Genomic DNA, 16,377 nt, shown 5'->3' on the forward strand with positions numbered 1-16,377 from the left:
TGAGGTGGGAGGGTCACTTGACTCAGGCAGGTGGAGGCTGCAGTGAGCTGAAATCGTGCCACTGTTTTTTAGCCTGGGCTACAGGGTGAGACCCTGTCTCAAAGGAAAAAAAAAAAAAAACGAAAAAAAACCCAAACCATGTTTTTAATTTCTTAAAACTGAGAGTACTGAATGCTCAACGTTCATGTTGTGTGCATAAAAGTGAGCCTGAAGGAAGAATGTGTGGTGTATGGATGGATGGGATATGAATGAAGCAGTCTCTGGGTCCATGCTCTCCTGGAAATGCGTGGAACAGACCAGTGGTCCCAGATTTTTAGATTTCATAGGCCAGTAAAATTTCCCCCCAGATTTTTGGAGCCAACAAAGGATCGCCAACTTTTATGCCAAGTAAGAACATTTTTAATAAACTAATGCTGCCTACTACCATTACCATCTGATTCTTTTTTTTTCTGTTTTGAGACAGAGTTTCGTTCTTGTTGCCCAGGCTGGAGTGCAATGGTGTGACCTCAGTTCACTGCAACCTCCACCTCCTAAGTTCAAGCCATTGTCCTACCTCAACCTCCTAAGTAGGTGGGATTACAGGCATTCACCACCACGCCTGGCTCATTTTGTGTTTTTAGTAGACACGGGGTTTCTCTGTGTTGGTCAGGCTGGTCTCGAACTCCCGACCTCAGGTGTTCGCCTGCCTTGGCCTCCCAAAGTGCTGGGATTACAGGCGTGAGCCACCGAGCCCAGCGCCGTCTAATTCTTTTATTGTGGTAAAATATATATAACATAAAATTAACCATTTTAACTTTTTATTTTTTTTAAGTTAATTGATTATGTATTTTTTTTGAGACAGGGTCTCACTTTGTCACCCAGGCTAGAGTGCAGTGTTGCTATCTCAGCTCACTGCATCCTCGACCTCCCAGGCTCAAGAGGTCCTCCCACCTCAGCCTCTCAAGTAGCTGGGACTACAGGTGCACACCACCATGCCTGGCTAATTTTGTTCATTTTTTTTTTTTTTTTTGTAGAGCTGAGGTCTCACTATGTTGCTCAGGCTGATCTCTAACTCCTGGACTCATCCCACCTCAGCCTCCCAAAGTATTGGAGTTAGAGGTGTGAGCCACCGTGCCGACCAATTTTTAAATTTGTAATTGACGTGTAATGGTTGTGTATAATCGTGGGTGCAGTATGATGTTTTGATCCACGCACACATTATGTAACGACCAAATCATGGTAATTGCTGTATTGTATCCATCACTTTAAATACTTATCATTTCTTTGTGGTGCATTTTCACCATTTTTAAGTGTACAGTTCTGTGGCATTAAGTTTATTCACGTTGTGTAGCCATCACCACCATCCATTTCACCTTCCCCGACACCCTACCTGTTCAACGCTAACTCCCTCTTCTCCCCTCTTCCAGCCCCCAGGTAACCACTGTTCCACACCTTTTCGTATTCAAAGGATGTTTTATTGTCTTTAGTCGCATCGTGTAAAACCACGAGGGAATTTCTTTACGGTGGGAAAAAAAAGTAACTTTATGAAGCCCATTCATTTCTCCACCCTGGAGAGGCTGTGACCCAGCCCCACCATTGCAGGGATGAGCCGGGATTGCGGGGAGATGGCAGGCACTTGGGGAGCTGAGATTCCAGGTGAACTGTGAGCTCAAGCACCCATGGCAGGCTTGGGGGACCAGAAGACACATCCTGAAACAGCTGAAGCCTCTACTAATTCATCAGCAAGTTTAGGGAGCGGCAAGTTTTCCCTGCCCAGCTGCTGGCGTTTCCTTCCCCATACAATTTCTGCTGAGTTTGAGGGAGGGGGGGTTGTTCAAGAGGCCCCAGCTGGGAGAGGTGGGGGGAGGGCGATACATTCTTTTCTTTAAGGAACCTGACCGAACTTTAAGGTCAGAGCTCAGTGGAGAGTGGGAGCTGCAGGGTTACCTCTTCGCCGTTGATTCATCTCTCCACCCTCCCCCACTGTTAATGATCTTTCCATTACAGAACCCAGACCAGGAAGTGCATGACAGGTCGCAGCTGCAGACACATGGCTGGGAGGCCTGGGCTCCGGGCCAGTGGTGGGAGGGTCTGAGCTCCCCTCCAGCAGTGGGACCCCTACACACACACACACACACACACACACACACACCCCGCTTTAGCTAACAACTTGGTGGAAGATGTTCTTATGCACTGTCACAGGTGATGACGAGTTAAATTTTGCTTGAAGTTTAGGATGTGTTTTATATTATAATAAAGGCAGGAGAAAACCCCTCCCCCAACCTGAGTGTTTAGATCCCCCCAACTTACAGTCCACCTAAGTGGTCCTTAGCAGATCCTGGGAGCTTTCTATCATCGTGCAGATGCCCCAACTTCTTTTCCCAAGATAGGACCCACCCAATATGGCCTTAGAAGCTTCCCAAGGTATCCAGGGCAGTTGCCAGTCACAGTCTTAATGCCTCCGAAATAGTGTGTTTTCCTCTCTGTGTTTCTATTAAAATGCCAGGCCCAAAACATGTTTCCGAGTGGAGGTCTAGATGCAACAGCATGGCCTTTGCAAACACTGATAGACTTGAGTTCAAGTCATAATGGATGAGTTGAGCCTCTCATTTTTCAGTCTTCATTGGGGATGGCTCTTTCCATTTGCAAGTTGTTCAGGAAATGTTAATTGACCCTAAACTGTGTCCTAGGGGGCAGTTGTCACACAAGAGTTTCTGTCTCCACCGCCAGCTGTGTCCTTGGCTCCCTTCCCTGAATCTGCCAAGGCTGGATTCTGGTGCCAGATGTGAAATGGTGACACAAACTTCTAGGAACTGTGAGCTTGGACGGCCCTCCCCCGTAGCCGCAGGGCATCTACCTTTGCTCTTCTTGGATGAGTAAGTGATCTTCCCTCTTTCCAGAGCAATGCTTTCTTCCTGTTTAGATAGGAGGGAGAGAAGCAAAGTGTATTGGGAATAGGTTGAGCGAATGGGTGTAGTAAGAGTTTTCTGTACAGCTGTGTCCTTAATATCAGTAAACAATGGGGTGAGAACTTTTGCTGGGGAGAGAGGAAGGAGGGAGGAGGGAGGGAAATTTCTTTTAAGACAACTCTTGGGTGCATTCCTTTGTTAATCACTTAATTATAGTCCTTCTCCCAACAAGGGAGTGAACTCCCCCTTGTGAGAGGTAGGGAGGAGGTGGGGGACACTGGTGCTGATCGGAGAAAGGTGGCAAAATCCCTAGGGGAAAAAAGTGCAGATTTGAAGGAGGCATCAGATGAACCCGTGCATAGAAGCTTGAGCCCCAGACTCAGTTCTGAGGCTGCGTTATCCCTTGCGACACCCAGAGTCCCTCTGTCTTTTAAGATCCACACACAACTCTCAGGCCAAGAGCACTTTCCGCCTGGGATTCCCCAGTGGGATTCTACGCGTGTCTTGCTGCCCAGCTCAGGGGGATCTGTTTTTGGGGGGTCTTGGGGCGGGTGCAGGGTCCTGGCTGTGGCTTTGGCCAGTGCAGGCGGCTCAGCACTAAATTACAGTGACGAGGTGGGACACACAAAAGGCTGAAATCTTTTTTTAATAAAAACAAAACAAAACTCCGGGCCCCAAGCCCCTGGGCTGCTGAATGGCCATGGCTTCCTGTCAGGATTAGCCGGGCTGCCTGGGCCTGTGTGCTCTGCCTTTCTCCTCAGGAAATACCTTTAGTAAGCCCCGGTGGGGTCCCCATGGCAACGCGCGGGGGGACCTGCTGGCAGAGGCCATTCAGCCCGCCATTGTCCCCCGGCCCCTTTGTTGTGAGCTTTATTGCCGGCCCTCTGGCAAACACAGCAGTTTGCACCGTTTTGTCAGGCTGAATGTAGAGTTTTTACATTTTAATGGGCTCTTCTGGCAGTGGCCCATTTGCATGCAAAATGTCCCTTCTTACTCTTTTCACTTTCTTCAATTTAAAAAAAAAAAAGTGCTTCTCCAAATCCGCTGGGTCGGGGGCTGGTGGACGCCGCTGGCCCTGGGCGTCAGGCCCTGCTAATTGATTTGGTGCTCCTGGCTCTCCTTCCACACATACCTGTGGAGCCCATTTTTGCAGCTTTCCTTCTATTTGGGGACTCCGAGAGTTGAGGGAAATACGTATTTTTTGGGCTTCCTCCACCCGAACCGTTGTAGGGTGGTAGCTGTGACCCGGTGAGACGCTTCCGCGCTCTGGCCGGGTCCTGCCAGCCGAAGGTAAGTTTTCAGTTCCATTTCAAAGCCAAAATAATGTAATAAAAAAACCTCTGCAGAGGGCCTCTGGAGTCCTGCTGCGCTGTTCTGTGCTCCTTTTAAGTTGCTTTCAAAGCCACCCCGAGTTCCTCCCCCACCCACAATTGCCCCCTCATTTATCTCTGGGGAGTTTATACCAAGACTGTAAACATTTCTGGACCACCAGTTTCCCCTGTGTTGCTGGGGAGTTTAGCCTTTCTCTCTAATTTTTTTTAACCCAGAAATCCAGAAATCAAAAAGATGGAATAGGGATGATAGAAATTGCTACCCTGAGACATCATGCTAATGGAGGATACCTGGATTTTGTTGGGGGTCAGTTATCTAAGCCCTAAGCCCTTTGGAGTGTAGAACACAGAGTAGGTAAGACAAACACCTACCATCAGCCCAGCACCCCAGCAACATGACTAAGTGCAAGACATAGCCATGAACATTTTCAGCTCTAGGGGAAGGCACATTCATGTTGGGGAGAGGTGGAGAATGCAGTTTGGCCAGTCTCAGAAGAGTGAGTTTTAAGGCCTAGGAAAGTGATGGAGATGATTGCTTGTTGGAGAGAGAGGAGAAAGGCCTGTAGGAGAGGAAAAGGAAAATCAAAGGAGCAGTGAGGATGTTGGCTCCACTGGGGAGGTGGAACTGGGGAGAGTGGGAGAGGAGGTGGTTGAGAGGCTCCAGACCAGCTGGGGCTGTCATGGAGTGTTTGAGGTGGGGGGCGGACAGGAGGCAGCAGCCAGGTCTGGAGCAGTCAGGGCTTGAAAGCCGGGACCCCTGTGAGCCCTGTGCAGTCCTGAGGATGTGGCCCAAGAGGGAGGGCGGACCAGCTCTTTTGCCTCGTGTTCTTAATCTTCTCAGTGGGTCATCAGGGGTCATCAGCTGGAAGCTGTAATCAAGGGTGAGGGGCTCAAGAAGAGAGAAGGTGTCAGGTGACTGCTGGGGATTGAGCTGAGGACAGGGGAGGCAGGGTGCTGTCTCCTGTGGTCCAGGTAGAGTGGCACAGACCTGGAGTGGGCCACGCCTCATCACCCCGTGTGCTGTGACAGTGCTGGCTGGACTGAGCCCTGGGAGAGAAGCTGTACACAGTGGAGGGGCCAGGACCCAGCAGATGCAGCCTCTAGAGGTTGTCCTTGTTTTGTGACTTTGGGAGCCATCTCTTAAGCTCCGTTTTTCCCTGTTTAAATGGGAAGGAACACAAGTCACCTGTACGTGAAGAAGAAGCAGGCCCTGTGAAATATGGAGTGCATTGCCAAAATGGGGCATTGTTACTGGTCTTGAGTCTGCTGCAATCACAACGAGCACCTCCCCCATTTTCTCACCTGCCACATTTGGACAGCCCAGCCTGCTGGACTCTCAGAGGCAGGAGAGTGCATTTTATAATTAAAAGCACTCAACTGTAAGGTAATGATTGATACGAGCTGTGGGCTTGAGGAAATGAGGGAAGGAGGGGAGGTAAGGCCAAAGCAACCAACTTCAGAATCTCACGGGAGGTGGTAGGATGCGGGGGTGCCATTAGACAGAATCAAAGAGCTGAGCCAGAAGGGCTTCCTCACCTGGGGACGTCAAGACACTGTGAAGGTTGAGGCTACCTTGCAAGCAGTAAAGCTGGACTCTGGGTGTGTGTGGATTCTGGAGAACCAGGCTACCTATGTTTGAATCCCAGCTCTGCCACTTAACAACCTAGCTGGGCCATCTTGGACAAATCCCAAATCTTTCTGTGCCCCAGTTTCCCCTCTGAAGATAATAATTCCTTTTTTTTTTTTTTTGAGACAGAGTCTGCGTCTGTCGCCCAGGCTGGAGTGCAGTGGTGTGATTTTGGTTCACTGCAACCTCTGCCTCCCAGATTCAAGCGATTCTCCTGCCTCAGCCTCCCAAGTAGCTGGGATTATAGGCATGCACCACCACGCCTGGCTGATTTTTTGTATTTTTAGTAGAAATAGGGTTTCACCATGTTGGCCAGGCTGGTCTCAAACTCCTGACCTCAGGTAATCCACCCACCTTGGCCTCCCAAAGGGCTAGGATTACAGGCGTGACCCACCGCACCTGGCCTGAAGATAACGAGGGGGAGGGAGAAGGGATAGCGTTAGGAGATACACCTAATGTAAATGAAGAGTTAATGGGTGCAGCACACCAACATGGCACATGTATACATATGTAACAAACCTGCACGTTGTCCACATGTACCCTAGAACTTAAAGTATGATAAAAAATAATACTAATAATTCTAACTCTTAAATACTTCACAAGATTTTAAGTTAACGCATGCTGAGAACTATGCTGGTATGTAGTAAGCCTCCGCATCCGTAGGATAGAAATCATAGTAGGATCAACCTCATAAGGTTCCTATGAGGATGAAATGGGAGGGTCTGTGTTAAAAGCTTTGTGCGGCCTATGGGATCTAGTGAGTGTGCTGGAAATATTGGCCAGTAGTGGTATTGCTGTTTACTCAGATGTTTATGGATCCCTAGATAATATATGGGAAGGCACATGGTACATTGCAAAGTGCTATGTAAATATGTTGTTATTCTTCACTGGGTTCCTGTTAAGTTGTGGGGTTTGGGGATGGATAACTTCCAGACCAGAGTGGCTGCTATGGGACCAGGCTGGTGAAGTGGTATTTCAAAATACATTTTCAGGTGTGTTTGTCCATGTGGCATGAATGCCCTGCATTCATAGTCTCTGCAGAGAGGTGTGTTCCCTGGGATATCTTTGGTGGCTCTGTTCTATCCCTCGGCTTACAAATGGAAATCATTATTTGTTATTCTCCCATGAACCTTCCGTTGCTGGCTGGCTGTACAGCCTGGCCTTATCTCCCACTGCCCCTCAGACCAGGGCACAGCCATGCCTGTAAGCACTTCATTCTCGTGTTCCCCCCCAGACATTTCACCTCTCATCTAAATCCTCCCCTCTCCCTTCCCTGTCATTTTGTCCAACCTCTACTCTCACTGCTGATACTTTTCTTTAGGTTTCATGACGTCAGAGCCAGTGCTGGACCTGCCTGTACTTGGTCCTCACGTTCTCCATTTGTCTCATGTTGCAATATAAAATCTTCATCCATATTAAGGTGCTATGCAAATCTTAGCCCCCCTGTTAGGGCAAGACATATGCCTTCTGGGCCTTTGTTTTACCCATTTCTCCTTGCACAGTGACAAGGGCTCCCAGAGTCACCTAATGGTAGCTATGTTGAAGAAAGTTCCCTGTCGTCTTGGATTTCTGAGAACTGGGGTCTCATCTTCTCGTAAGAATAGCAAAGTTTGTATGGGTTTGGGCCTCTCATGGTTCCATTCCTTCACCTTTTATAGAGCCCATGACTGGTGGAAGATACAGATTTAGAATCAAGAACTGGGAGGCCGAGGTGGGCGGATCACTTAAGTTCAGGAGTTCAAGACCAGCCTGGCCAGTTCAAAACCCCATCTCTACTGAAAATAGAAAATTAGCCGGGTGTGGTGGTGCTCGTCTGTAGTCCCAGCTACTCAGAGGACTGAGGCATGAGAATCACTTGAACCCGGGAGATGGAAGTTGCAGTGAGCCAAGATCCCAGAACTGCCTTCTAAATGACTAGGAGATTTTTGTCCAGTCCTGCCAGAAGCAAAATGCCGTACCTGTTGGCTTGTTGGGATTACAAGCCTGCAGTATTTGGGGGGAAAGTAGGAAGGGAAGAGGGACTCAGTAGGGCCTCATTATCATTAATTGTGTTCCTTGAACGTGAAAGCACCATGGGAAAGTCTCCTCCCACCCCTGCCTCTGTCCTTTCTAGCTGCTTCCTTGAGGATTACCAAAAAGTGTGGGTCTCTGGTGGGCTCCTAATTCTTTCTTAGGGGATAGAGACACCTTAGAGAAGCAGGGTGGGTTTGATGTATGAATCCCTGTCACTCGCTCTAAAAGGATCACTGGTTGCAGCCTGCACAAATTCCCAAGGTCCACCTGCCAGCTGCTTTGACCCAGGAACCTGTGTGGTAATGAGATCAGCAGCCTGAGTCCTCTAATGATGTTCAAGTCAAACCGTAACCCTGACTTTCCCACTCCTGTTGGTGAGAAGAGTGACTCCATTCTGTTGGCATCAAAGCATAAGGCACCTTTTTTTTCACAATGCACTTTTTTTGTTGTTGAGACAGGGTCTCTGTTGCCCAGGCTGGAGTGCAGGCAAGATTATAGCTCCTGCAGCCTTGAGCTCCTGAACTCAAGGGATCCTCCTTCCTCTGCCTCCCAAGTACCTGGGGACTACAGGCATGCACCACTATGCTTGGCTGATTTTTTTATTTTTTGCAGAGACAGGGTCTGACTATGTTGCCAGGGCTGGTTTTGAACTCCTAGCCTCAAGCAGTCCTCCCACCTTGGCCTCCCAAAGGGCTGGGATTACAGGCATGAGCCACCGCACCCAATCCACAATGCATTGTTAACACGTGGCACCTCGAGCCTGTAATAGTGAACAGCCAGTCTTTTTCAGCCTCAGGCTTGGTCACCAGGGAATCCAGATACCAGATGCTCTCCAACCTCCACTCCCCACCTCATCTCTCAGGAAACAGATGCATAAAGCAAGTGTTTAGGTGCCGCTTTCCTGTCAGCATCCCCATTGTGCATTTTGAGGACAACCTTTGTATCTGATTCCAATCAATCAGGTTCTCCAAGAGTTGGAATGCTGGTTTCAAGTGACTGAACAATAAAGTGGCTTTCTTTTCTTCGTCTTTCTTGGCCAGTCCAATAAAAGTCTTCTTGGCCAGTCCTTGCTAATGGACACCCTGGCCTGTTGGTCTTGACCAGAGAACCTGAGTTGACTCAGGGCAACTGGAGCTGAAGAGGCTAGAACCTTTCTAATGAGGACATAAGTGAAGGACACTGGAAAGACCAAAAGCGAATGGAAAGTGCTGACTGGTAATTGCAGGGTGAGTCATGCTCACTGACTAGTGAGCAGTCATGCCCCCAAATCAGCCACCTTATCTAGAATTCCCCAAGGTCCGGGCCACTGGACAGGGTAGTGACGCGGTCAAGCAGGGCCTGGAAAGCATACAAGCAGTTGGTTCCATCTCCTCCTATAGGAAGGTGGCATCATCCCTGCTTTGTAAACGGAGAACCTGACGCACACCAAGAGCACTCCTAGCCATGGAAAAAAGCCGCTAGAACCCGAGGTTAGGCTGATTTTTGGTTCCTCTGAAAATTAGCTTTTGCCAGATGCTAGATTCAGTTCTGGACCTATTGAGTAGTCTCTGGGTTTTTGACCTTGTTAGGCACTGTGGGAAAATTATACGTACGTCTGTGCTGAGTTGCTTGCTAATTCCTAGGAGAGACTTAGACATTCTGGACAATTAAGAAGCAATACAGGCCGGGCGCGGTGGCTCATGCCTGTAATCCCAGCACTTTAGGAGGCCGAGGCTGGTGGATCACGAGGTCAGGAGATCGAGACCATCCTGGCTGACACGGTGAAACTCCATCTCTACTAAAAATACAAAAAATTAGCCAGGCGTGGTGGTGGGCGCCTGTAGTCCCAGCTACTCAGGAGGCTGAGGCAGGAGAATGGCATGAACCCAGGAGGCAGAGCTTGCAGTGAGCTGAGATCCTGCCACTGCACTCCAGCCTGGGCGATAGAGCGAGATTCTGTCTCAAAAAATAAAAAGAAGCAATACAGGCCAGGCACGGAGGCTCACGTCTGTAATCCCAGCACTTTGGGAGGCTGAGGCGGGTGGATCACCTGAAGTCAGGAGTTCAAGACCAGCCTGACTAACATGGTGAAACCCCATCTCTACTAAAAATACAAAATTAGCCGGGCGTGGTGGCACGTGCCTGTAATAATCCCAGCTACTCGGGAGGCTGAGGCAAGAGAATTGCTTGAACCCAGGAGGCAAAGGTTGCAGTAAGCCGAGATCACGCCATTGCACTCCAGCCTGAGCAACAAGAGTGAAATTCTGTCTCAAAAGAAAAGAAGCAATGCAGCTCTTTGAGAAAGATGCAGTCGTAGGTGGTGTGGCGTTGCAGTCCACACGCTCCTGCTCCTCACTCACCGCTGTTCTGAACAAGTCAGTCAGGAAGTCGCACTGCAGCCATGGCTTTTAAAGATACTAAAATCACCTGTGAAGCTGGAGGTGACCATTCACCAAATTTAAATCCCTCTAATGAGCCACAGCATAAAACCCCTGGAGAAAGTGTGTGCTGACTTGATTCAGAGGAGGAAAGGAAAAGAATGTCAAGGTGAAGGGATCAGTTTGAATGCGTGCCAAGACTTTGAGACTCACTATAAGAAAATCTCCTTGTGGTGAAGGTTCAGAGTCATGGATCGTTTCTAGATGAGAATCCACCATCTACCCACTGACTTGCACAGTCCTTCTGAGATTGTTAAGCGGTTGACGTCCATCAGTATTGAGCCAGGAATTGAGGTGGAAGTCACCAATGCAGATGCTCAAAGTCAACTACTAATAAATTGATTAGCAGTTGTTTAAAAAGAAAAAAAAAAAAAGCAGCAGCAATATGGGTTGAGTGCAGTGGCTCACGCCTGTAATCCCAACACTTTGGGAAGTCGAGGTGGGTGGATTGCTTGAGTCTAGGAGTTCAAGACCAGCCTGGGCAACATGTTGAAACTTTAACTTATTATTTTAAAAAAGAAACATTATACCCAATGTCTGTCAATTGAGGACTGCAATGTGGTATGTCTACACAATGGAATATTATTAGGTCATTAAAAGGAACAAAGTGCTGATTCTATGCTATAACATGGAGGAAGCTTGAACACATGCTAAGTGAAAGAAGCCAGTCACAAAAGATCACATATTGTATGATTCCATTGATACGAAATATCTAGAATAGCCAAATCCATAGACAGAAAGCAGATTAGTGGTTGCTTAGACTGGGAATAGGGGATAGAGGAGTGACTACTATGAGTCAGGCATTTTTTGAGGGGTGGGGGATGGTAAAAATGTTCTAAAGTGTGATTGTGGTGAATGATTGCACAACTCTGAATATACAAAAACCATTAAATGGATGAATATTACAGCATGTGAATTACCTGTCTGCTGTTTAAAACAATAGAAACAATACAAAATAGAATGTAATTGAGTGTGAATTTGTGTGATTCAGACAGTAACTGTTTTACAGAAAATTAGAGATGAGACATTGGTGTAAACAAGGCTTCCTAGTTTGTTGTTTTGTTTTAAGACAGGGTCTGGCTGGGTGCAGTGGCTCACACTTGTAATCCCAGCACTTGCTAACTGAAGATGCAAGGACCGAGGCGGGTGGATCACTTGAGGTCAGGAGTTCAAGGCCAGCCTGGTCAACATGGCGAAACCCCGTCTCTACTAAAATGCAAAAATAAGCCAGGCATTGTGGCATACGCCTGTAGTCCCAGCTACTCCAGAGGCTGAAGTGGGAAAATGGCTTGAACCTGGGAAGCAGAGGTTGCAGCAAGCCGAGATTGTGCCACTGCACTCCAGCCTGGGCAACAAAGCAACTCTGTCTTTAAAAAAGAAAAAAAAAAGGGTCTTTGTCGCCCAGTGGCATGATCATAGCTCACTGTAGCCCAACTCCTGGGCTTAAGCAGTCCTATCTCAGCCCACCGCGTAGCTGGGACCACAGGCATGTGCCACCAAGTCTGGCTAGTTTTTAAATTTTTTTGTAGAGACAAGGTCTCACTATGTTGCCCAGGCTGGTCTTGAACTCCTGGGCTCAAGTGAGCCGCCTGCCTCAGCCTCCCCAAGTGCTGGGATTGCAGGCATAAGCCACTGCGCCCAGTCCCTAGACATTTTGGATGGTGGACTTTGAGTAGTTTGAGGCAGGAGGACTCTGGAGTGGCGCTGACAGTCCTCCAGATGGAGTAAGCTTTGCCATGGCAGGGAGGATGCAGCTGGGGCTGAAAGCATCCCGACTGGGGGGTGGGGAGGGTGGCGGTGGGGAGGGACAAACCCTGGTAGAGAGAATGGGGTTGGCTGGAGAGAGTGGAAGCCGATTGCAGGGAGTCTTGAAGGTGAGGCAGGGATGTGAATTTTATTCAGTACACAGGGTAGATTTTGATCAGAAAAATAATGTCAAGCACATGACGGCTTGGAAGCGGGAGTCAGAGCTGCAGCCCCAGGGAGGCTGTTTAAAAGATCATCCCCGCCGGGTGTGGTGGATCCTGCCAGCACTTGGAGAGGCCTAGGCAGGCAGATCACGGGGTCAGGAGTTTTAGACCAGCCTGACCAACGTGGTGAAACCCCATCTCTACTAAAAATACAAAAATTAGCTGGGTGTGTTGGCGCACGCCTGTAATCTCAGCAACTCAGGAGGCTGAGGCAAGAGAATCGCTTGAACCCGGGAGGCGGAGGTTGTAGTGAGCTGAGATCGCACCACTTCACCCCAGCCTGGGCAAAAGAGTGAAACTCCATCTCAAAAAAAAAAAAAAAAAAAATTATCCCAAGATGGTTCTGGGAAAGGGAGAGGATAGAGCATACCTGAGCCATGTTTGGAAGGGAACTGGGGTCTAAGCTTGCATCAGGAGGAAAGCGAGCTGGTTCTTGAGGCTTTTAGAGATCACGTATAGTGGAGTTCTGTTTGCACGTTCTGGTTGGGACCGTCAGGAAGGTATGGATCCAAGCTGGTATCAGCTAGAGCGGGTCTCACCAGGGCCAGTGTTCCTTTGCTACTTTCTCTTGGAGGGAAATAAAAGCCTGGGAGTTCTCTTTGCTACGGTTTTGTCTTTGGGAGCTGCTTTTTTCTCTGGGACCAGGCTGCAATAGGCCTTGGGTTGCCAGAGGGTAAGAATTCAAGTTTACTCTTGACCAACGGGTTGCACAGATCACAAGCTGCAAAATATTTAATCACTGAGGTCATTTGAGGGAAATGAGATTTGATCAATAGGAGTGTCTGCTCTGTTCCTTAAGAGTCGAGTCTAAACTGCTTTTCCCCTACCTTCATTGGGCAAAACCACAGACCATTAAAAATGGAAAGAATAACTTCTTCTAAGGCCCACAAAAGCTTATTTTTAATCAGTTGTGTGGTCTACTCACCTTTGTGGTGTTCCCCTTGACCGGACTCACAAAAATAAACGTGTGCAAGCCTAGTGGTGTCTGAGCCCTTCTAAAGCAGCACCCTTGTGTCTGACAACTCTTATTTAAGATAAAGCCCATGGGTCGATGCAGGACTGGGCCTGCAACCTCAGCCCCCATGAGGGAAACCACTGTCAGTCCCTGTCAGTTGCTGGTCACTTCTGAAGCGCGGGACACCTATTTTCATTTTTAAGGTTTCTAGCGGAAGCCTGCTGAGCACTTCAGAAAGACTCTCTTTCAAATAAGGGGGAGTGAAAGAGAAAAGGGAGATTAGAAAGGAAGGCAGTGAAGAGCTAGGGTGACTGCACGTGTGGTATTTATTTTTTTATTTTTTTATTTTTTTTTATTTTTTTTTTGAGACGGAGTCTCGCTCTGTCACCCAGGCTGGAGTGCAGTGGCCGGATCTCAGCTCACCGCAAGCTCCGCCTCCCGGGTTTACGCCATTCTCCTGCCTCAGCCTCCCGAGTAGCTGGGACTACAGGCGCCTGCCACCTCGCCCGGCTAAGTTTTTTGTATTTTTAGTAGAGACGGGGTTTCACCGTGTTAGCCAGGATGGTCTCGATCTCCTGACCTCGTGATCCGCCCGTCTCGGCCTCCCAAAGTGCTGGGATTACAGGCTTGAGCCACCGCGCCTGGCCATACGTGTGGTATTTATTGAGCAAGCATTTCCTGGGCGCCAGGCATCATGGTGGACGCTGGGGATTTGAAGGTACCGATGACACATCCCCACACTCAGGTTCAGAAAGAGGACTGCCCTTCAGTGTGACAGGTGCCAGGAAGGGGAGGGCACCTAACCCAGACTTGGAGTCAGCACCGCCCTCGAGGAGAAGTCAACAACTAGGCTGAGACAGAAGAGTGAGTATTGAGAGCTGGACAGAAACAGTCGGGGGCTCTGTGGCCGCTGGGGCAGGCGTGAGCCACAGCAGGGGCTGAGGGAGAGCAGGCTCTTTCAGAGCCTTGTGCATCGCATTGGGGAGCGACAGTTGCTCTCCAGAGTCTCTTAGGGTGAACAGATGGTGAGAAAAGTCCTCTCCAAGGCTGTGGGCGGGGTGTGGGTGGTAGGTGAGAGGTGGAAGGTTCCAGGAGTACGTTTGAACATCCTAAAAGGAAATAGAAACTTCATTTCCCCTCGTGAGTGCAGAGGGGTGTGTTCGGGAGATGGGTAACAGCCCAGCATGGTGGACTCAGGTGTGTCTGGGCCACGGGCCTTCTTGAATGCGTGTGGGAAGAGGCACTGGTCAGGGGAGGGACAGGTGCTCTTGGCGGTATCAGATCTTGTGTGAGGTGCGGACACCCCGGTGGGTCCAGCACTCCCACCCAGGGACAGAGAAGGATGGGGCACGGGGAGGGAGAGTGGATGGTGGGGGGCCTGAGAGGGTGTGCCCAGGCAGAGGGCTGAGGAGAAAGGACCTTTGTGTGCGACAGCTCCTGCTGCCAGAGCAAGTGTGGGTTTTATGGCAGCTGTGGCCTCTGGTTCTAATATAGTCAACAGCTCCAAATCCCCTGCCCTGACACCTGTTAGCGAGAGGTTCCCTGAGCTGACCTCTCTTTGGGCTGCCCCCTCCCAGCATGTGCATCTGACATGTCGGGGGCGAGACCCCCACCCTCGCCGAATCACACACATCCCGGTCAGCCCCTGGTTGACAAATTGCCTTCTTCTCTCGACTTGGGCAGGGGCTGCTGGGGTTTTGAGGGGCGGGGTTTGTTCAGCTGTTGCTAGGGAAGGGTGAGGCTGAGCTATCCCAAAAGAAATGGGGTGTTCCTCTGGCAAGTGGGGATCTTGGCAAAGAACTGAGTGTCCGGGGAGGGGGCAACTCTGGACACAAAGAAGTCCTGGGGAGGGCTGACCTTTCCCCTTAGGATGGGGGGAAATGAAATGTGATCCGCTTAATGCTGCTACAGCTGCTTCCTAACTTTGCCTCTTTCTTCCTTTGACTTTTGGAGGAGTGGGGTGGAAAAGAGATGGGGGTTCCCAGGCAGCCAGCTGTTTCCCCACTGACCCATGCTCCAACTCCCACTGCCCCGGCTCAGTAGCCTCCAGTAAGTGATGCCCGGGACGGTGCGGCTCCGTGTGGCCAGCATAATTCCCTTTGTCTCTCCCCTCCTCCCCTCTCCCTGTCTTCCTCTCTCGCCCCTTGGCCTCCCTTCCCGGCCCCGTGGTGGCTGCAGCCCAGCCCTGGGGAGCCCCTGTGGAAGTGGAGTCCTTCCTGGTCCACCCCGGTGACCTGCTGCAGCTTCGCTGTCGGCTGCGGGACGATGTGCAGAGCATCAACTGGCTGCGGGACGGGGTGCAGCTGGCAGAAAGCAACCGCACCCGCATCACAGGGGAGGAGGTGGAGGTGCAGGACTCCGTGCCCGCGGACTCCGGCCTCTATGCTTGCATAACCAGCAGCCCCTCGGGCAGCGACACCACCTACTTCTCCGTCAATGTTTCAGGTTGGTAGCCAAGCCGTGCCCTCGCCCCTCCCTAGACCCACCCCCTCCACCCCTCTCTGCCAGTATCAGGGGAAGGTGAACCTCCTCCCCCTCCGTGGTCTGACCCCACTCTGCTTCAGAAACTGCTGCCCACTAACATTGCTCCCTGCCTACCGCGTGGCTTGGCTCTCAGAGGGGTGACCAGGTGGGGTGGGCCCCAGGGCCAGAGATCTGGGGCTTCCAGGACACACCTCGGAGGTGATTGCCAGGGCTATTGGGATGTTAAGACCCTGTGATTTTTTTCCACCACAGCTTGCCCAGATCTCCAGGAGGCTAAGTGGTGCTCGGCCAGCTTCCACCCCATCACTCCCTTGCCATTTGGACTTGGTACTCGGCTTAGTGATTAGAGCCCCCGAACAGGTGGTGGGATCCCTGCTCTGCTGGAGAGGAACCCAGGTGCACTGCAAGGGAGCTGTGCGAGGGCAGCCAGGGAGCCCTGGAGCTCTGTGAACTTGGGAACCTGCCACTATTAGAATGTGACTTTCACAAAACTAGGAGTTGAGGAAGTGTTGCTGAAATTTTCTTTATGCCAATTTTGCACCTCGGGGTGCGGACTTGGCACCAGATCCCCAAAGGTGATAGGAAGGACTGGAGAAAGATCTGGCATGAACCCTGATGGGTGAGATAACATGTGTGTCAAGCCTGTTCTTACAAGAAATAAATACTTACTGGGGAGAGGTGTTGGCAGCTGC

The 16,377-nt window shown here is 50.1% G+C and overlaps 1 protein-coding gene across 15 annotated transcripts in view; it reads left to right on the forward strand.

Annotated features, from left to right (window-relative positions):
- The window catches only part of FGFR1 (fibroblast growth factor receptor 1), a 59,651-nt gene that overhangs the window by 24,979 nt on the left and 18,295 nt on the right, over positions 1-16,377 (forward strand). For 8 of the 15 annotated variants that reach the window (XM_050801261.1, XM_050801262.1, XM_050801264.1 and 5 more), the window contains exon 3: positions 15,380-15,646. The exons of 6 other annotated variants lie outside the window; for them this stretch is intronic. In XM_050801261.1, the coding sequence (XP_050657218.1) occupies positions 15,380-15,646 (267 nt within the window). Of the gene's footprint in view, positions 1-15,379; positions 15,647-15,704; positions 16,082-16,377 lie in introns of those variants that run through there. One more of the 15 variants, XM_050801277.1, reaches the window with a different exon arrangement.

Source organism: Macaca thibetana, chromosome 8 (assembly GCF_024542745.1).
Source record: "Macaca thibetana thibetana isolate TM-01 chromosome 8, ASM2454274v1, whole genome shotgun sequence".
Classification (NCBI taxonomy): Eukaryota; Metazoa; Chordata; class Mammalia; order Primates; family Cercopithecidae; genus Macaca; species Macaca thibetana.